Genomic DNA, 20771 nt, shown 5'->3' on the forward strand with positions numbered 1-20771 from the left:
ACGAACATACCATGAATCGCAAGTCCATAGTGCCCCAGAACTTGGGACCCAGCACTTCAGGATATACCAACGAGCTGAGGACTTTGCATGACCTTCCAACTCTGCAATGCAAACAGATGGTTTAAACAAGAGTCTTGATGATTTAAAGTGCCAGCTAACCTTGAGAGTGAAGTTGTATCGAGATATTGAAAGATAGAACAGCAGACCTCCAAAGGCAGGATCTTGACGTGCGAGTTTTGGTCTGGATGGAACAATCCTTGATGTAGTTCCGTCAATGGAGCATCGAGCGACTTCAAAGCTGATTGCTCGTAATGGATTTGTTCTGCGAACATGAATAAAAATTGGTGTGTCAGCATTGGGGCATTGCACATGTTGGCAAAGTGCTGAAATGTTGCAAATGTGGCTACCTCTATGTTTGTTTATTTTGGTCCTTCTGATGATTTTTCGGCCACGACTCCTTGTCAGGTTTGGATATGGAGCACCTGTGATGTCCTTGGACTGCTCTTCCTCATCGGCTTGTACATTTTCTGCGACATGTTCTTCTTCAACCTCGTCAACTATGATTTTCTTGGGTTTCTGATGATTGACGACCTTGGCAACTATCGGAGTAGCAGTCAATTGAGCTGGCGCCCTATTTTTCGGCTGGCTGGGCAGTTGAGGCCTGCCTATTACTGCTGAAAAGACGTTTCCCATCAGCTCAGTTGTGTGCGAAGTGATGCCGACGTTGAAAGCACCAGATTGAAGATGGCAACGTAAACCAAATCAGTTCTGTCTTGATCTGTACTCTATTTAGTACTGAAAATTCAATTTCGACAGCGATGAACGCTTAAATTTGGACTCGACAAAAGCGAGTAAAAATGTGAGTTTGCTAATTGGAAGTCAGCTCCACAAGCAGAGAAAGGTTCCGAACGTGTATTTCGGTTTGATCTCAATGAAATCGCGTTCTTGATGTATTCGTATTCATTTTTCCAACACTGAGCTTGCATCCACTGCGCCTACTCGCTCCAATTCTGAAACACATCTGAAACTCAAGCGATGCGATGACATTATCCAGATCGGACAACAGGATGAAAGCAAAGGAGGCCCAGAAGGCAAGTCTCTTAAGGCATTTCTTCCCATTTATCAACAGCAATCCACCACCTAAAGCGACTGGCAGTCAAAAATCTGTACTAATACAAATCTCCATTCTCAGGGACTCCTCGCTCACCCTGACAGCGATTCAGCTCGAGATTCATTCACTTCTGCTCTCATCGCAGACCTCCAAAACTCGGACTTTGCTTCTCATTTCTGGGAACGATTTGTCGATGATTTAGCTCCTGATGCTCTGTTCGTATTTACTGCTTCAAATGCCAAACAGGCAAAGGAAGCTTTGAAAGCTGCTTTAAACTCTTGCTTCAAGTGCTACTCCTGTTATAATCGTGCTAGGCGTGCCTTTGTCAACAAATACACCACCTTGTTCGGTCAAGAGGACATGGACATATTTGTCGATCGCCTTAGACGCTGGTCGGCAAGCAAGCATCTTGCTGCTCTTATCACTGACTCAATGTAAAGCCTCGTTCACTTGCCATTTGTAGGTTTGTTGACCGTTTCCATCAACTCACTATAGATCAGAGGCAATTGTACGTGAACTCGTGGCATATCCTGATGTTCTTATGTGGAAGGACTTGGATCAGGCTTTGGTCAACAACAAACAGTGGCAACAACACGTCAAATCACTATCTCCAGGAGTCGTAGTATTAGCCTTCCATTCAAATATCCAGCTGCGAGATTGGGCCGTCAGTATTGTCAAGGAGGGTGGCTCTATAGACTCTGAAGGTCTCAATACTACTTGTAGAGAATTGTGTAGTGTAATGCAATCATTCGCCACACAGTCTGGATACAATATCACCCATAGTCACAAGTAAGACTCTTGTTCAACTTGATACTTAAGGTACTCGTCGCTCAATCATCATTGATGTCAATAGGGAACTCGCTGAATCTCTAGGAACTGTACTATCTGTCACTTCGCTGTCCAAGCTGGTTTTTGACGGCACACAAAAAGCAAAGACTTTCCAAACTGTATTGGCAAATCTGCTAAAGTCATTTATAGAATCACGTGAACGCGCCAAGTCGTGCTTGCCTGGTTTGCAACACGTATTGGTCGATATGTTGGCGTCACCAAACGAATCGCTGGTCGGTGAAGCAACAGCTTTTTTGACATATGCTACCGACAAGACCACTCTAGTAGAATCTTTATCCATGATCAACGTTGGTACCCTAGCTAACCTCACCGCCGCATTAACATCAATTGCCTTACAGCCAAAATACCTGCAAAAAGTCATGCTTGTATATAGTTTACTTGTAGGAGCCATCACAGCTGCTCCTCAGGATAACATGTGGAGGTATATGTGGGGGTTGGGTGATGAATTGCTCAAAACTGTATACTTTTCTTCGAAGCATATGGGAGGAAGTTGGGAGTCGAATGCAGAAAAGACTGCAATCTTGACTTTATTCGCAAATCTGGAGTCGGTTAACTCAAAGACGGATGTCCCTGTCATGGACCTGTCTGAAAGTGTACAGGTTGCTTTGGGATTTGTGAAGTCCAGACAACTCATGATTCAGCAAAGGGCAACGGATTTGTCTTTATTGCTGTTGAATGTTTGTAGAGCAAGGAAATGTCTGAACGAGGAAATACTAGAATTTGTAGACAAAGTACTTGACAAGACATCTCCGAATCAAAAGGATAGACTCAATGCTTGGCTCAAAGTCAATGATACTCGACCAAAAGCCGAACTTGTATATAAAAAGCCCATAGTTTTAGATTTCGATCTGCATCTGGAATCTATGGAAGGTGGCTTTGGGGTCGCTCGCCAACAATTGTCCACCAAAATGAATAGAGAAGTGAATAGTCAAGTAAAAAGTCAACCTAACACCCAATCCAATAATCCAACAAATGAATCTGGACAGTCTCAAGCACCACCCAATCCAAATGTAAATATCGGCAACACCCCCATCCCTCATAGCACAACCTCGGATACATCCTTTCCACAAGTTCCAAAGACACTCCCTCCTTACAGACCTCCATCAATCAACGGTGCCGAGCTGGATGCTGTATTCCACAATCGACGTCCACTGCCTAATGGATTCAGTATCAACAACAGTCGACCCAAGTCAAATGGAGTAAAGAAACCCATAATCGGAAAGCATAGCAAACTATCTCAAATACGTGCCGAAGTTGGTCAGACCATCAAACCTGGACATGGTAATATGAAGCCTAAAGGACCTCATACCACCGTCACAATCACATCTAATCGATCTCCATCACCTGAAGAAGACAGTGATGGATCTGGTGAAAAGCAAGCGGTAAAACCTAGACGTACAATGCAACTCATTGACGATCATCAACCAGGATCTAGAATACGTAGGGTGCAAGGACTTGATAAACCCGTTAAACCGCAGCCATTACGAACTGTCGAAGAATTGGATCGCATCGTCCTCAACTTTAATACCAGCAAATTTGATATCAACCAATTACTCGACGAACTACGTGAGATACCAATTACCTTTGAGAGTAGTGCTGAGTATGTAAATACATTTGAACGTATGTTGATACTTGAGTGTTGGGAACAGTATCAGCAGACTCTTGCTGAGCAAGAGGATCAACCTGGCGAAGAATTTTCTTGTGATGTACTTGCTGTTAGTCAAGTTGATGACTTTACTGGTAGACAATATGTTTTTTTTTTGTGTTTTGGTGAATAATAGCTCACATTTTTTTTTCCGTAACAATTGCAGACATCCAATTCAAGCGAACTGGAAAGATGGCGCCAGACGAGATTGTACGTCTAGTCAGTGGTGAAACCAAGACTCAGGTTTTAGGTAAAGTCACTGAGAGAAAGAGAGACAAGCAGTCGACATTGGTGGTTGTCAGGTATTCCCAATAGACCGTACTGTCCTTTTTTCGCGGTTGATAAAACTCAATCCCATTCATTTATAGGATTTCGAATCGCACTGGCGATGAATCTCTCGCCAAATCTTTGAGACCAAATAGTGTTTGGCAATGCACTAGATTGTTCTCTCTCACAACAGCATATCGAGAATACAAGGCCTTGTCTCGACTACCAATGTATCCTCTGCGTGGACGTATATTGAAGCCATCCCCACCAGAAGTTTCATCAGCATCCGCGCGATCTGGATTGCAAAACGCATTGCATCTGAATGCACCTCAGACCGCTGCTGTAGATGGTGCTTTGAGTACAAGACAGGGATTTATCTTGGTTCAAGGACCACCTGGAACTGGAAAGTCTACTACGTTGTTGGGTCTAGTTGGTGCACTGCAACGTCCCAAGAAGATTCTGATTTGTACGCCATCCAATGCAGCTGCTGACGAGTGTAAGTGTTTGTCAACGCATTTGGCAGATGCGGTATGTTCTTTTGCTGACCCGTCGACAATTTTGTGACTAGTGACACGACGATTGATGAAGGGCACTTATGATACATATGGTCGATTCACTCAAATGAACCTTCTTCGAGTAGGAGTGACAGACGCAATTGCGTCTGATGTTACACCTGTAACTCTAGAAGCCATGGTAAATAATGTCATGAAGGATAGAGGTCAAAGCTATCTTCCAGAAGCTGAGAAGGTACTTCTTGAACGTCAACAAATGGAACAAGCTGAAGTCATTGTCAGTACCTTGTCGTTTGCTGGATTGGAAACTACTTTTCATCATGAATTGAAGTTTACGGATGTTATCATTGACGAAGCGTGTCAGGCTGTTGAATTGTCAACTTTGATTCCACTACGCTTTTGTGTAAGTAAAGTTATGTTTTCTTAAGGTTTTTTTCGCAAGGACTGAAATTTTACTCGTTTGGTCACAGACTCGTCGAGTGTTTCTCTTTGGAGATCCAAATCAGTTACCAGCTACTGTCTTGTCCATGAGTGCCAAGGAGTTTTCATATTCTCGCTCATTGTTTGAGAGAATGATGGCGAACTCATCCCCTCATCTATTGAGTATTCAGGTGTGAATGAGCTACGCAAAATATCTGTTGAAGCTAACACAGAATCACTTTCCTAGTACCGAATGCATCCTGAGATATCAAGAATCCCTTCGATCCTCTTTTATCAAGGCCATCTCAAAGATGCTCCCGAAATGGCCGAAAAATGTAAAGCACCATGGCATCACGATCCACTCCTCCCACCGTATAGATTCTATGATTGTCATTCAGGACGAGAGGAAAACTCATCAAACAAGTCCAAATTTAATATGGCTGAAGCTCAAGCCTGTGTTGATTTGGTGAAACGCTTGTTTATATCAGCCCCGAAAGAAAAATTCAGTGGTAAAATTGGCATTATATCGTATTATTCATCACAATTGTCTAAAATCAAGACTGCATTGACTCGCGCATTTGGAACTGATGCTTTGGGACATGTTGCTGTTGGTACTGTTGATTCGTATCAGGGGCAAGAGAGGGATGTGATTATATTGTCTTGTGTCAGGTATGCGGCCGTATCAGCATCCATTTTTTGGCTTTCGTATGCAACAAAAAGCATGATTCGTATCTCACAATGCATATCTTACTTTTCTTAGAGCACAATCTCGAGGCATTGGCTTTGTAAGCGATGCTAAACGTATCAATGTGTCTCTTACTCGTGCACGTAAGAGTCTGTTTATCGTAGGATCTGGAGATACGTTACGAAATGATGATATGTGGAAGAAACTCATCGATGACAGTTATGAAAGGCATTGTTTTGCCTCCGTAAGTAATATCACTATTCCCAAAACTGTTCAGCCTAATTGGTGAACATGGAAAACAAAACATAAAACCTGTAGAGTCAATACGACAAAAAATGTTTAAGTCATTAAAAAACAATAGAAACTTTGTATATAAATGAAACCAATTAATAACATTGATGCATGATGCGTATAATTCAGACTTGTTCTTGTTTCTGGCGGCCGACCCCCCCCCCCCCCCCGGGGGGCATTGTCAATTATCCAACACTTCAAAAACACAGCTGGAAAACAGATCCAAGCTAATTGAAACCGCTTTTGATGCAAAACACTAAGCAAGACTATCATGGTTGCTGAATGCAACAAGACAAAACCAGCAGCTTTGAGTTTCGAGACTGTAGCGGCAGAACATAGCACGAGAAGCGAGGATGTTATCCCGTGGAAGCATAAATTTGATCAGTTAGGGACTGTCGTCTCTGCCCCTCATAAACCAGTTCAAAAAAAGGATACTTTGACATTTGTGAAACAAGGTTGTTTAGCTCTCGGATTCGTCGTAGAGTGTGTATAAGGATCAGCCGAACCACCCAACAGAGCTCATACAATAGTCAGTCTTACCAAATCTCTGAAGTTCCTGACGCCATAACCCATTCTTAAAACCAAGACATAATCAAACTATTGAGACAGTCTCCAGAATCACAAGTTACAAGAACCATTTGGTTGATTGACATGTGCCATCTAGGCAGCATCACTTCTGACAATCCCACAATTGAGACTGCCACCAGAAGTACAAGTGATACGACCCATGGTGGAGTATATCCTGGGTGATGCGGCAAGACTTCATTATGTGCTCTGGTACGACTTCCAGCCAATTCTAGAGATGCCAGAAACCAGTACGGTGCTTGCAGATATTGTCAGCAAAGCTGACTTTACTGAATATAGCAGGATCAACAGCCATCATAGCGAACGAGACATAGCCTAACCGAATGGGTAGTTGAGAGCTCGTTGAGATCAATACAACGATAGCTGGCTCGCAACGAGTTTGTGATTGGATGTGTACTCACTAAGCAAGACCATTCCTTGCGACTCTCTACTCTACTCGACAGACAGCAAGGCACACAATGCGCTCGCTGAGCACACGAGAAGGATGGCGTAGTTTCTGAACCTGTTGGTAGTAGGGTGCCAATTCCTCGGTTCGATAAATGAATGTTTTTACTTTCTGCGCTTCTGAAGCATGGGTCGTTCTGCACATTTAAGGAGAATATTCGGTAGCATATTATCGAACCCCCCACTGAAGCGAAAACTTGCCGAGACAAGCCGCCCCTTTCTCTTCCGGCCAATTCTTGATGGTCAAAGTAGCTCATAACATGATTGCCTTTTCAGCTGATGTTAGGAAGGCTTTCAACAGTACACATCCAAACAGTTTGCAGTTGCCTGTAAGATAAACCAAGCACTGGCATTCTGTAAATATCCTGGACCAGAATTTGAAGCTTGATCTAACCATGATCAATGCAAGCAACTTTATTTAGAAATGGACCATCAATCTCAATGAGCAAGTACCCACTGCAACCCCTTCCCGGCCATAAACGGCACAACAGACCTCCTCACCCCATCATCATCCACAAACTCAATCTCATTCTCCACAATCAGTGCATCAGCTCCCTCCTTCTTAACCAATGTGATCATTCCCGAATTAGTAGCAGCACGCAATCCATAAAACTTTCTTCCGTTTTCACATGCGAAAGCTTTCAGCTTGTCTATTGCTCCGAAGGAGTCTAGTGTGGTTGCTGTATATGCGGCGACATGTGCACCTGTAAAGACACCAGCTACAGCTGTGCCTGATTCTTTTAGGTGTTTGGCGTGTGGAGCTGAATCAGTTCCGAGGAAGAAGCGTGGGTGTCCTATACAGATGACAAGTTTGTGAGCTAGATGTCTTGTGTTTGAGCATCCATCAACGCGCTCAAGCATTTTTTCTTTGTCGTTACCTTCTCGAATAACGTCCTGTAATGCTTTACGATCATGAGGGTATTTAGCAACTGGTTTACAAAAGTTGTGACATTGTCCGGCCCAGTTGTCTACGGTGAGAACGAGATGGTGTACTGTGATTGTGCAGCCAACTGTGTCGCCAAGAGACTTGACCTGGATTGAAAGGTTTCATGAGCATTTAACGGCTCCTTTTTGGCCAGAAATATAAGACCCTAAACCGTTCACATCTCCAAAACAACTACATACCATTTCTACAGCTGCTCTAGTTGTAGCATGCTCCAAAACAATCCTGAGACGTGGGAAATCGTGATGTAGCTGTTTTAGGTGTTCTAGAAACATTTCTTCAGCGTTTAACACGCATATGCCCTATTGGGTTAGAGCATATCGTCAGTAAAGTTGAAATTCATCGATTTGTGTGATTATGCCTGTACAATAAATGGGTCTTTTTGTGCTTTTACCTTTGCATCATCGCTTGGAACTTCACCGTGTAGATTCAGAATCATGCCCACTTCTTCCATAACCTGGAAGACAGGATAATACGTTGTATAACTCTCTATTCCACTATCACTGTTTGTTGTTACGCCTCTTGGATAGGATTTGACACCTAGCACATACACAAATAATAGTCAATGTTTGAATGTGTGATATGCAGACTAAGATCTTCTTCCCCGTACCAACAATTCCAGCTTTATGAGCCTTTCGTATCTCATCAGTGGTCAAATCAGGCCCCAAATACAAGGTCATCAGAAATTCAATGTTTGGACAAATGGCTTGCAATTGTGACTTATAGTGTAGTGCTTGTTCTGTGTTTGATATTGGAGGCTTCAAATTGGGCTAATTAAGATATAATCACGTTAGTACATGCTGTCGTAGCTTGACAAGTGGAGTTGCAAAAACTAAATGTACCATCACAAGTGCAGTTCCTACTCCACTAGAGGGAAGTAGTTCAGTTACGGTCTTCATGAGCGCGCCTTGCCGTAAATGGACGTGGAAGTCATCTACAGGTGGGATCTGGATGGTGTTTGTCATGGCTGTATATGTGCTTGTTTATTGGTGTTGAAAAACACCAAGATACGCAATTAGGCAGCTTGTGCAGTGTGAAAGGTTACTGACAGCATCATCTTGAAATTTTATAAAATTTGAATCCACGCGTCCAGTTGGCAGCGTACGCTTATTAGTCTTTACTTCAAGACACACTCAAACCACAAAAAGTCAGCTAGCTTTCCAATATTAAGAGGAGGGGTTTTCGCAATGGCTAAACTACCTCGTTTCTTTCATGGCGTCTATTTGGTAAGCTTACACCTATTAGCAGTCCGTTTGAACCTGCATTCCCTACACAATTGCTAACACAATTTCCATTTTTTGTATCAAGTTGATTCTCTGCCTCATCTTCTCGTTTGTCTTTAATGGAATCTTCTTGGGACGCTTCTACCAACCGGCAACTTATGAATCCAACTTGAACGTGTACGTCTGCTCGAATGTCACCTCAGTTGAATGTCCGACATCTCACCAAGCATTTCTTGGTGGTTGACCAACCCCCAAACCTTAAAATGTTTTACGTGATCTAAAATGCAATTCTCTTATATTGCAATGTAGGATTCTCCTGGACCTGGACCAAGGATCAATCTCTGCTCAAATCATAAACTTGATCAACACTGCCAACGCAAGTGGTACTCCTGCTCTACCAACACTTGTGCTATATTCAGGACCAGGAGTATATGCAGATTTACAAGCAGCATCGTAAGTTCACCGGTTGAATGTAGTTGACCAATGTTGGGGGAACAGTTGACTTCACGGCAACCCCATATTTCACCATTCGTGACTAAAGAGGAAATATATCGCCGTGTTTCCTAACATTGATTTCCTCATCTTGACAGTGATGCAGTTGCCCGTGGCGATGCTTGGGGAGCTGTAGTAATTAGTCCCGACCTGACAACGAACGTTCTGAACGCATACACAAGTGCTACCCTCATATCATACACTCCACAACAAGCCATACACGTAATCATTGACGGAGGACGAGATTCCGACAACATACAAAAGTATGTCTTGTCGCCCATACTCACCATGCTATCAACAGTCGAAAATGGCATGACACAGTACCTGGTTACGACACAAGTGGTACCTCAGTTAAAAGCTGCTGCAACAACCAACTCAACCCCCGCTGTTGCAGCTCTTGCTCAAACACATCCGGAATTTATTTCTATGCCTATTGGACATACTGTTTCGAATCTCTCTCCAACGACAAATGTCCCAGTAGCAAACTTGATCTTCACATTCTCCATGTCTCTGATGATTGGGTTTGCTGGAGTTGCTGCACACAACACCATTAGGTATGAAAAGACGGTTTTTTAGTAAGAGAGTATAGAGACCTTTCATGGTTAGCCAGCACCATGCACAGATCTAGTAGCAAATACGTGTTATGGCTCAAACGATTTGTCGCTAACGTCTTGTAATTCAATCAAGGTTGACGAAATCTGAATTCGGACGAGTTCCAACAGCAGCAGTAGTCTTTGCTCATTTACTCTGGCTTGTAGCTTGTAAGCAATCATTTTCTTTTGTAGAGGAGGCAACGCATCTGATCGTATCGTCCCTCGTAGACGCCTTGATTGTCGGCGCAACAATCCCAGCAGCTCTCAGTGCTTTAATGATGCCATTCCCAGACGTGAAAGCTTGGATATTCTTCTGGCTGACATGCGCTTTTGGATTCTTACAGTACTCGTACACATTTATGGTGTTTGGACTCTTGTTTGGAGATGATAACCTGCTGTTTTGGTACTTGTTGGTCTACGTCTGTGAGTATTGTACTGGGCTTTCTGTCAAGCTGAGCACACCCTACTGAGTTTGATAGCTAACGTGGTATTATACTTTTGCCAGTCAATGCGACTGCTACCTTTGGAATCATCGAATTGAGTGCACCATTCTACAAATGGAGCATCGCAGCCCCGTAAGCACAATTCGCGTATACCATCTCCACTCAATTCACCTTCTAATATCCATTCTCCTCCAGAATGTGGCATATAAACGCAGCATGCCGCAATTTCCTCTTTAATTCTTATAACCGTCTTCTATTCAACCTACTCATCATCCTCGCCTGGCTGGTTGGCAGCTTTGTAGTCTACTTGGTCATCTTGCTCTTCCGTAACCGTAGCTCCAAGATCCGTGACTCAAAACTAATTGTCGAGATTTCAGAAATCAACGACAAGCTTGAACACCAGGGGTTGACAGCTCATGTTGAGCAATTGGATTAAAAGACTCATTTATAAAATGATGCACCTCCTTATAATGCTGCTCTCACTTTCTTCTAATGCTGGAACCAAAAAAACTCATAATATACCCATAATACGGTTAATAAAAACTCAAGTACAACCCTTATACCTGGCGGATGGTCTTATTGTCGCGTGAAAAGTGAGGTGAAGCGTGATCCGGCCTGCGATCGCTAACGGATTTCAAGCGCAAAGCTCCTCTTGTTATAAGATGTCAATACAGCACGAAGGAGGAAGCTCCAGTGGCAGCACGGGCTCTGCCACCGACTTTAGTACATCACAAGATGACGGATCAGCCACTCAAGCCCTCTTCTCATCGCTGAAAATCGATCCAGTCGATCAGCTCGTTCTGTCTCCAAGACAGCGCTGTCCAAGCTGCAATGGCTCTTACAAGATGTACTGCCCGGCCTGCTACGTGGGATTTTCTGAAAACGTTCCACATGTTGATCTGCCCATACGTGTTGAAATGTAATTGTCATCAACAATCAAACTGAATCAGCATCAGTGTTTTTTTTTTGTTCGATCAAGCTCAAGTTCTCACATCAAACCTTTCACTAGATGGCGACACGCAGGTGAAATAGAAGCCAAATCAACAGTTGCACATGCTCTCATTGTGTCAAAGGAATACGTGACGCTGCATACGGGGTTCAAGTGCAGGCTGGGATTTACAAATACGCAAGATCAACCGTCAGAGGATCTGATATCAGATAGCTTGTTGTTGTTTCCATCTGAGGTAATGGCGATGACGATCCTGTCGAGTTACCACGCTCATCTATGACGTGTTCGACCCCTCTCAAACCTCACCCGTCGCTTAATCATAGACAATGTCTTTCTAAACCAGGACGCTGATTTCTTTCTCAAATTTCCATACAGGACGCTGTACCGCTATCAGAAATACCACGCAACTCCTTCTCAAGGCTCATTGTAATTGATGGGACGTGGAGTCAGGCAAAGACAATGTCCAAAGATCCAAGCTTTGCAAAATTTAGACGTGTCAAGATCCAAGGTATGTAACAAGCAACTGCGACGAATAAAATGATATGGAGTAGTACAAAATTTCTCTTCTTGGTAGAGCATCAAACACATTTCTGGCGACATCAGACTTTAAGCAAGAACTTTCTCGCTACCATCGAAGCAATGTAAGAAAGCGAGAAGGCCCTATTTGAACAATGGACTCGAGCTCATTGCCAGAACTTGATCTTGTAGATACTACTTCTTTGTTGACTATTTCGATGCATACTAGAGTCTCAATCCTGGCCAAGTCAGGATACCGTATGATGGTATGTGAGAAAAAAAACCAGGTAACACTACTTAAGATGGAAAGAACCCCTGCTGACATCAAACATTTATCTTGTAGGACGATACGACAACCTCCTCTTCTACTTCAAAGCCCAATACGAAACCATCCAAAACATGTACAAAGACCAACCTGAAAAGAGGTCGCGAAGGCTTCTTCAATGCCTAGAAGATCACTGAAAAGCACGCTGATACGAAATTTTAAAAAATGTACATAAAAAAACATCTGTATCAAAAAAAGCTAATACATCTATCTACATAATGCGAGAACCCGCACGATCGAGATCCTCTATCATTTCAATTAGCATTGGATTCTCATCAAATGGAATGAATTTGTCCATAACCTCTACTGGTACCGCCTCGCCCCAAGGTTTGACTAGCACTGCCCTCTTACCAGAACCTCCAGACCCGATAGCGACAGACAATAACTTTGTTACGGCTGCTTCATATTCTGGAGTGGGTCGAGATGGCCTTGGCAGGTCATCTGGAGGATATAATTTTACTGGTCCTGGTGATGGTGATGCTGTTGCGGCTTTCCTTTGTGCTGTTTTGTTACTTGCTCGTTTCGCTGTGGGTGCTGAAACTTTCTGTACTGGTTGAGGTACAGCTTTTACAGGTTTTACAGGTGGTTCTGTAGATGGCTTATTGGCAGCATCTTCTGGTTTAGGTGACTTTACTATATGCGATTGCGGAGTAGTAGAGACTGCTGGTGATTGAGCTCGTACATGTGATGATTTAAGTGGCCTGGCTGGTGTTTTAGGTGATACTTCTGGTGATTTAGATGGTATTTCTGGTGATTTAGGAAGCAGTACTGGTGACTTGGGAGATGCTTCTATAGGTGGCGTATACATGACAACATCGGCGTCTGGAGTAGCCTTAGTACGAGCTCTTTTAGCGAGAGGATGGCCATTTTGCATGGGTATATCAACGTCCATCATAACAGCGTCTGAGGGTTTGCTACTACTGCTGCTAGACGATACCTGTTTTAACGGCGATGAGGCTCTCTTGGCAGCTGGAGGTGGTTCTGGTACTACTAACCCCATCTCGTCAACAAATATACGATTTCTTAGAGCTCGTGGCGATGTTAATGCAGCTACTACATCTGCCAGTTTCTCTTGTTGTTTTTCTTGCTCTCGAAGAGCTTGTTTCTCCGCTCTCCTCTTAGCGATAACTTCTGCAGCCGCGACTGCTTCTGTTTCAGCTACAGCTAGAGCAGCATCTTCTATAGTTTCCTTTCGTATACGTTCTTCAACACGTGCAATACGTTCGGCATCTTCGGTTGGATCCACAAACCCTGCTGAAGGTCCATATGCCATCATTTGAGGAGCGAATGGCACATCCAAAATACCGGTATCGCCGCGTGTATGCCAGTGACTGACTCTTTCGGCCAATTGTTGGAAAACATACTCAAATCTCTTTTGGAGACGTTGAGCAGTTTTATAATAGACGGTGTCCTTTTGATTATATATCATACAGTTTGAGCAAATCAAATTGACATCAGCCTAAGCGTGAGTTCAGTGTTAGTATTTGCAAAACTTACTAGCAAAAACACACTTCATGGTTTGACACGTCAAGACTTGCCTCGAAGCTAGCAATAGAACGATATTCATAATTATCAATTTTCTTCTCTATGGTCGAGAAATCCATTGGGACTTTGATAACATCGTAATAATCTGGCACATCAACAGCACGAACTGGGATATGGAAGAATTGATAGCTGTCAAACCTTAAACAAAAGGAGGGCGTCAAGATCCACATTTCTTAAGAGAGATTTGATTGCCCATGTAGTATTTACCTCCTCATGTCTTCCAGGACTGACCGGAAGGTCTTTGTTAGCGGATAAAACATGTTCTCGAAGTATTCCTTTTGCACTTGAGCTTGTCGTAACTTTTCACGTTCGCGTTTACGAACCATCTCAGCCAGTATTCGGGCACGTTCCAAGTCTTTTCGAATGTACGTCAAGACTTCATAACGCTGGGCCTTGATCTTTTCATCTTCCTTGTGTGCCGAAGCATTTGCAGTCCATGGCTAGAGGTATGAATCGAAATTGTTAGCTATAGAGATCAAAAGCCTGCTGAATATGAGAGGCAACCCCCGACTAAGACGCCAGCACAAACCTCTAAATGAAGTCTCTTCAGCAAGGGTGCTCCTCTCCTCGATTCACGTTTAAGACTCCAATAACGAGCCACATCTTCAATAAAGACATTCTTCTTTCTGAAGTTGACTTTGATGACTTCGTTCATAACAATAGTAAGAATATAGGCAGGAATGACCGGAGCTTTGGGCATAAAGTCTGTACTATGTGCTTGAGCAGACTTTGAAGCGTTTGAGGGTGCAAATCGTTTACCACCTTTACGATCAGTTGGAGGAGCTGACATGGTGTCGTCATCTTCGACTATACGTCGCGCCTTGCCTTTACTCCGGCGACGTTTTTTGACTTCTTGCTCGTCATCTTCCTGTCCATGATCATGACCGTGATGAGAATAACCATGGTTTGCGGCTTCATCCATGGCAAGTTCTTCTTGGATCTGAGTGATTCGAGCCTCAATATCAAACTCGTCTCGATGTTCACGCTAGAGGAGCAGACAAAAACTTAGACGTAGCTTCCAATTATCACTCTTCTTAACATTGACTTACAGGAGTGTGCTTGTCACAAAATGTCTTGGTCAAATTGTCATCATAAGTAGGATTATGAGACTTCATCTTCATATACAACTTGGCTTTTTGAGCGCAAGTGACATGATATGCAATGTAACAGTTCTTTGACGCACACTGTATACATGCACCTTTCTTCCGTTTGCATATGTAACAGGTCTATACGATTGTGGATGATTTTAGGTAAGATGCTTAGCAAATTTTCAAGAGTAACTCAAAGAAACAACATAAGCCCTCACCAGCTTCCATCGACTCTTGGGAATCTTGTCAATATTATCTACAGGCTCCATATACGTTGGGTTGCGAAAGCCAACTTCAGGTATAAACAAGGAACAGAGCACATGAGCCCATCTATTAGTGACTGTCTGTTTGAAGGCTCCACCTTCATTTGGACAAAAAACACAAGACTAGAATGGAAGGGTTAGTCAATGTCATAGTAAACAAAAAACAACCTGCGAAAGTTGTCAAATACCACAGGTGTTTCAGGACTTATCATGCACTTTCGACAAAGATACTGTCCTTCAGGAATGAATGGTATACCATAGCAATCTTGATGTACGGCAAGATTGCAACCATCACAAAAGACAATTGCATTACTATTTTCAGCTTCACCATCATCACAAACAGCACACGTTATATCTTCCGGGTACTCCATCTCAGTTTTGATTTCTTTGACCAGATCTTTCGTCTAGACGGGGAAAGAATATGTCAGTATACTCTGAAACATGTGTAGTGAGCCGCGATCATATACCAAGTCAAACCACTCCTTCTCGAATCGATCCATGATAAGTTCAAAAAAAGCTTCGGTAACATCCTGCGCACCATCTGCGCGTCTTTCTTGATTGTACGCGAGGAGCCATGACTTATCTAAAGTGTGAAAGCGCAGTTTAATCTGAAGCAACGAAGCAGTCTGGCGACGGTTACAAGCTTTACCTTGCTCATCCATATCATATTCGACTCTTTCAGCCAGTTCATCTTCTGAGGGTTCTAAATGAAGTGAGGTTTAGATAGACGGAAGGGTAGATAGACGGATGTACCTTTCAATATAACGTACCAATGTAATGAATGTAATTTCCACGATACGAGACTCTGCTTGGACGTGGTTCGATATACCTGTCGTTATCTAACGGTGTAGGCACATATACTTTGCGAAAGCTGGGTTTCGGTACTGGTTTGAGTATGTTGATGTTGAGTGGTGGTATTACGGTTGGTTCACCAACCCCTAAAAAGTCATCTCGTAGGGGTAACACGCCGTCGATTTCCTGCACATCACTATTTGAGCTTTCACCCATTCTGATATCTCCATCGGCTGACTTTGCGGGAGATGGTGTTCTTTTATTCGTATGTCGTCCTCGATTTGTTGCGTGCTCTGGAATATCAGCTTCTTTTATCCCGCCATCCTGATCAGACACCTTCTTTCCTGCTCCAACACTAGGATCCCGATTCTCACCGGCAGCTCTAGGGAATTTAAGTAGAGGTAATGGTCGTTTGGGGTTTAGATCGGGCCAAGTTTCGGTGAACGCTCTTTCTTCTAACGGTCGATCAGATCCATGATGGTCGAGATCACTTGCCAATGATCCAGGAGAGCCGTAATGTGCTTCTTCAGGTTGGACTGAAGTGGAAACTCGTCGTCTTCGTTGCGCTGCAGGTAGTTTCTCTTTCTTTTTTCTAACAGTGCGAGTCGGAGATCTACTCTTGCTTTCACGGCGAGGCTTTCTTTGTCGTTTGGCAGGAGGTTCTGCCGTTGGTTGGCCTGGAGTACTGGGTTCATCATCATCAATTATCCTACGCTTTGTGATTTTGGCGAATCTTCCATGGGATCTAGGAAGCAACGCAGCTCTATTACGATTAAGTTAGTATTTTAATATAGATAAAGTGAGTATCAACGTAGTTGCCTTTGTTTTCGTGGTTTGATGGAGATGTCATCTTCAGAGTCCTGAACGATTTGAGTGTCGTCGTCCATGAATATAGTAGTGGAGGGACACTCAGTATATAGATTTGCAATAGACGGTAGGCCTATATAAAGCGATATAGGTCAGTCCTGTTAGAAGGGCAGGCAAGTCATCGGGCTGGATGACTGCTGCTCCCTTCCAACAAAACAACACGAGAGTGGATTTACCTACAGCAAGAAGCTTGTGAGAAGCAGACACAAGGTGCTCCCAGCGACCGGGCAGACAACTAGCTAGTATCCTTCTCCAAGTGCGTTTGCTACGGAGAATGATTGAAATCGTTTGTAATGACAGACTCGGCAAGAAAGTTCGTGTTAAGTGCAAGTAAGTCATCCACTATTACGTGAAGCAAGCCTTGTAATGATTTCAAATGCGTATTCTGACGAGATATTCTGCTCTTCAAACGCTAGTCCGGACGACACGATCGGAGACTTGAAGAAATTAATCGCTGCTCAAACTGGCACAAAAGCTGAAAAGATCGTCCTAAAGAAGTGGTATGCCTACAGACGCTTTCGAAGATGCTATGATCTTAACAATGTCTCTGTCGCTTGTCCTGACCTCCTCGTTTGCTTAGGTACACTGTCTACAAGGACCACATTACACTCGATGATTGTAGGTTTGCAAGGGAATATTGGACCCATTGAAAAGGACATTTTATCTCACGTTCTTTGCATATAGATGAGATACACGATGGAATGAACTTGGAGCTCTACTACCAGTAATTTGTGTCTGGTTTCCTCTTGTCGGTTGCTTTCTGGAGTCTTAAAGCTGAGACTCTACGGATTCACGCTGCTGTGTCATAAATAATTCAGAATGATCATGTTTTGGTTTTGCATATTCCAATATAAATATTCAATTGCAGGCTTGAATGAAAGTTCTAGTTGGACGATTCCAGGAACACCCCGTGAGTTGGTATGTGTACAGTGATTTGTTCCATCGGAAGAGAAAGCATTCTCAGGACGACTGCTGTCGAGTGAGTCAGTTATCCGGTCAAAGGAGTGCAGAATGGTTCGATCGCCACAGTGTTTTCACCGACACAGATTGGAACCACAAACGCGACGGCCAACTGGCTTATAAGACATCAACGGCTAGTGAACACTTCGCATGTTGCCTTCAAATAACGCGTTCAAAGGACGTGGTTGGCAAGATTGGGCACCTTGGTCCAAATTGATTCACCACACGTGCAGAAATGGTCTTTCACACCCAAATGTATCGAAATAATAAATTACATAGCTTCCATCCCTCTCACGGACTCCCTAGTTGATTTCCTCCGTTTTCTCGCCTTTCCGTTCCTAACTGAGCATTTCTTGCATGCTCAAACTTCCAATCCAATAAGCTACATAACAGACAGAACAAAGATAGTGCAGAGACCAAAAGCCATGAGACTAGCATACATATCACGAGCTAGTACTGAGGAAGTTCGGGCCCGTCCGCAATCTGAAGATGTTGCTGAGGAAAGGCAAACTCTTCTCAGAGGCTACGTCGTATACTATGTAGCGATGATCACGTTATATTCTACACTCGGCTCAGGAGCCACTTGCAAAGAATTCGAATACTTCCCGGCCCCACACCGTGTGGTAGTCAACACTCCCAAAAACAGCAACATCAACATCGACAACATCCACACCACAATCGAAGGCAATGACACCAGCACAGCAGCAACACTAGCAATAGTAGTAGTAGTCAGCCAACTTCCAGTATCTCCACCCTCGTCACACAAAGCAACAGTCACAGCATCCCACCAAACTTGATAATCGACGTATTACCATCAGTCTTGGAACCGATTAAATATACTACAAACACTCTTATGGACAACCAAAATACGGCAACCGTGAAATCATTAGTGTCAGATCCTACAGACAGCCAAAATCTTTTGTCCAATAGAACCGATGTTGAAAAAGTCGCTGAAATGGCTGCTCAGATTGAGGATGCCATATTTGGACTTGAAGAAAAGGCCGTTGAAGAAAGTGCTCCAGTCAAGAAAGCCGCTCCAGTCGAAGCTGTCGTTGAAGAGTCAGTTGAAGAAGTCACTGCTCTCGTAGAAGAAACTACTCCAGTCGAAATGTCAGTTGTTGAAGCTGCTTTAGTGGAGGCTACTGTCGAAGAACCAGCAATTGAGGAAGTTGCCCCACCAGTTGACGGATTCTGTACTCCAACAGATGAACAGAATGCCGTTGAAGAAGAAACAACTCTAGTTGTAAGTCAGCTCCGTAGTTCTGCATGGTTTAGATCCGTTCTCAAACTTTGTGTCATAGGCTGAGCAAGGTTTGAGCATTGGTGCCATTGCTTTTGTTGCTGGTCTTGGAGGTCTCACCACCGCTGCTGTTGGAATAGCTGGTGACTCTGGTCACGTTGACGCTGGTCCAGTCGAAGAAGCTGCTGCTCCAGTAAGTTGATTATTTTGTAAAGTGTCTCTGTTGATATTGTCTGAGACGATTCCAATAGGCTGTTGATGAGAAGACTGTTGAAAAAGTGGCTCCAGGCAAAGAAGATGCTGCTCCAGTAGAGAAGTGGTTTGCTTCTGAAGGCCAAGAAAGAGGAGAAGCTGCTCCTGTAATCAACGAAAAGACGGTTGAAGAGGTTGCCACACCGATTGATGTTGCTCCTCTCTTGGTAAGGATTCCTTTGGTCATGCAATCAAGTTAAAGATACCAATTTTAAGTTGAATTCACATTGAATAGATTCAAAAGAAAAAGACGTTTAAGACCAGGCTATTATCTATGTTTAAGTGGTGCTACGTCAAAAAGGGCCCTCAATCAAAAAGTAGCGTCAATTCTTCAAATCAGACTACAAGCAAAACCTCTTTCTACACAATCTTAAAGTAAAACAACTCCTACATAAGACAAAACTAAAGTAAAAATGTTTGGATGTCTAAAATATATAGTACTGGCACATAGAAAGACATACCTGCCTTCCTTGCTGCCTTCGTTCGAAACCAAAAACCACGCGCTCAAAATGAAATTGCCGCTAAGTACCAAAGTACGTACAACTCTCGATAGTATTGGTGACAAGAGCATAAGTAGAGTGCCCAGAGAGCGTTCACGCAAGTCTTTGAGAGAATCTTGCGGCTCCAAATACTGTCTTTGTCCGGTAGGATCTGAGTTTATTGGAAGTGCGCCAATAAATGACTTTGACGTGTACCCTCTTCGTGCACAGTACCTGGACATTTGGAACACTATTTTTACATTTCATCCATGACTTCAAACAGTATTTTAGGCTACTCGCATACAGACCTATGTGTGTCTCGTTGTTTGAAAAATGTAGTTCATATTTCATTCCTGATTCATACAAAGGGACCAAAAATTGCAACAAGAACATCAACTGATGGACTAATGGACGACAACTTGTGTCTGAATAATCTTTTGAATGCTACTCAATTCACATTCCACTCACGAAAATGCCAGCTGCGGATCCTAGAGACACCCAAAACCCGAGTCCGAAGTTCGTCTAGCAGTCAATGTCCACTACGTGAGTCGAGCAAGCGAGACTCTGGTCAACCACATCGGCCAAGTGGACGTATGAATTGCGCGAGATAATGATTCACTGACATGTTTGATAGCATGTATTGATCGCCATGCTGATGGGCAAGTTATCTGGACAGACACTGACAGAGTGCTCACTACTTCCCACTATAGACTCGTCACTCCAACACCAGACACCGTGGAAGCGATAGTCTAACCGGAACCGATGCCCTGCCTCTATCAGGCTTCGCTCTCGAAATGAACTAAAGCTTGAAGGCGCTTGGTAGCTAGGTAGGCCAAAAATCATGATAATTCCTCGTCTGGGCTCGCGCCAAGGAGAAGACACAGAGCATTATACTGATTCGGGATCCTATTTTGAAGGCTATTCAGAGTGGGAAATGCATTCGATTTCTAGCACTGTCGTTTACAACCGCCCGCCGATTGATGTTGAGCACG

General features: G+C 43.4%; 4 protein-coding genes across 4 annotated transcripts; 2 read left to right on the forward strand and 2 right to left on the reverse strand.

Moving 5' to 3' along the window:
- Positions 1 to 1067: 1067 nt before the first annotated feature.
- Positions 1068 to 5778, forward strand: SmJEL517_g02792 (uncharacterized protein; the record flags this gene model as incomplete). The annotated part of the gene is made up of 10 exons (XM_031168720.1): positions 1068 to 1155; positions 1224 to 1545; positions 1607 to 1900; positions 1965 to 3700; positions 3772 to 3907; positions 3974 to 4368; positions 4441 to 4787; positions 4855 to 4995; positions 5052 to 5473; positions 5565 to 5778. The coding sequence occupies 10 exons, from the start codon at positions 1068 to 1070 to the stop codon at positions 5776 to 5778; spliced, it is 4095 nt and encodes a 1364-aa protein (XP_031025273.1).
- Positions 5779 to 7247: 1469 nt separating this feature from the next.
- URA4 (dihydroorotase) lies at positions 7248 to 8717 on the reverse strand (the record flags this gene model as incomplete). The annotated part of the gene is made up of 6 exons (XM_031168721.1): positions 7248 to 7603; positions 7688 to 7841; positions 7935 to 8054; positions 8147 to 8292; positions 8363 to 8522; positions 8595 to 8717. 6 exons carry the CDS (start codon positions 8715 to 8717, stop codon positions 7248 to 7250), a joined length of 1059 nt encoding a protein of 352 aa, XP_031025272.1.
- Positions 8718 to 12504: 3787 nt separating this feature from the next.
- Positions 12505 to 16868, reverse strand: SmJEL517_g02794 (uncharacterized protein; the record flags this gene model as incomplete). Its single annotated transcript, XM_031168722.1, has 11 exons — positions 12505 to 13752; positions 13805 to 13976; positions 14046 to 14278; positions 14368 to 14823; positions 14888 to 15064; positions 15145 to 15312; positions 15378 to 15593; positions 15657 to 15772; positions 15839 to 15892; positions 15960 to 16742; positions 16793 to 16868. The coding sequence occupies 11 exons, from the start codon at positions 16866 to 16868 to the stop codon at positions 12505 to 12507; spliced, it is 3699 nt and encodes a 1232-aa protein (XP_031025274.1).
- A 254-nt stretch (positions 16869 to 17122) lies between these two features.
- Positions 17123 to 17576, forward strand: SmJEL517_g02795 (uncharacterized protein; the record flags this gene model as incomplete). Its single annotated transcript, XM_031168723.1, has 4 exons — positions 17123 to 17178; positions 17265 to 17348; positions 17429 to 17466; positions 17533 to 17576. 4 exons carry the CDS (start codon positions 17123 to 17125, stop codon positions 17574 to 17576), a joined length of 222 nt encoding a protein of 73 aa, XP_031025280.1.
- Between the last annotated feature and the right edge of the window lie 3195 nt (positions 17577 to 20771).

Source organism: Synchytrium microbalum, assembly GCF_006535985.1.
Source record: "Synchytrium microbalum strain JEL517 chromosome Unknown SmJEL517_scf0013, whole genome shotgun sequence".
NCBI lineage: Eukaryota > Fungi > Chytridiomycota > Chytridiomycetes > Synchytriales > Synchytriaceae > Synchytrium > Synchytrium microbalum.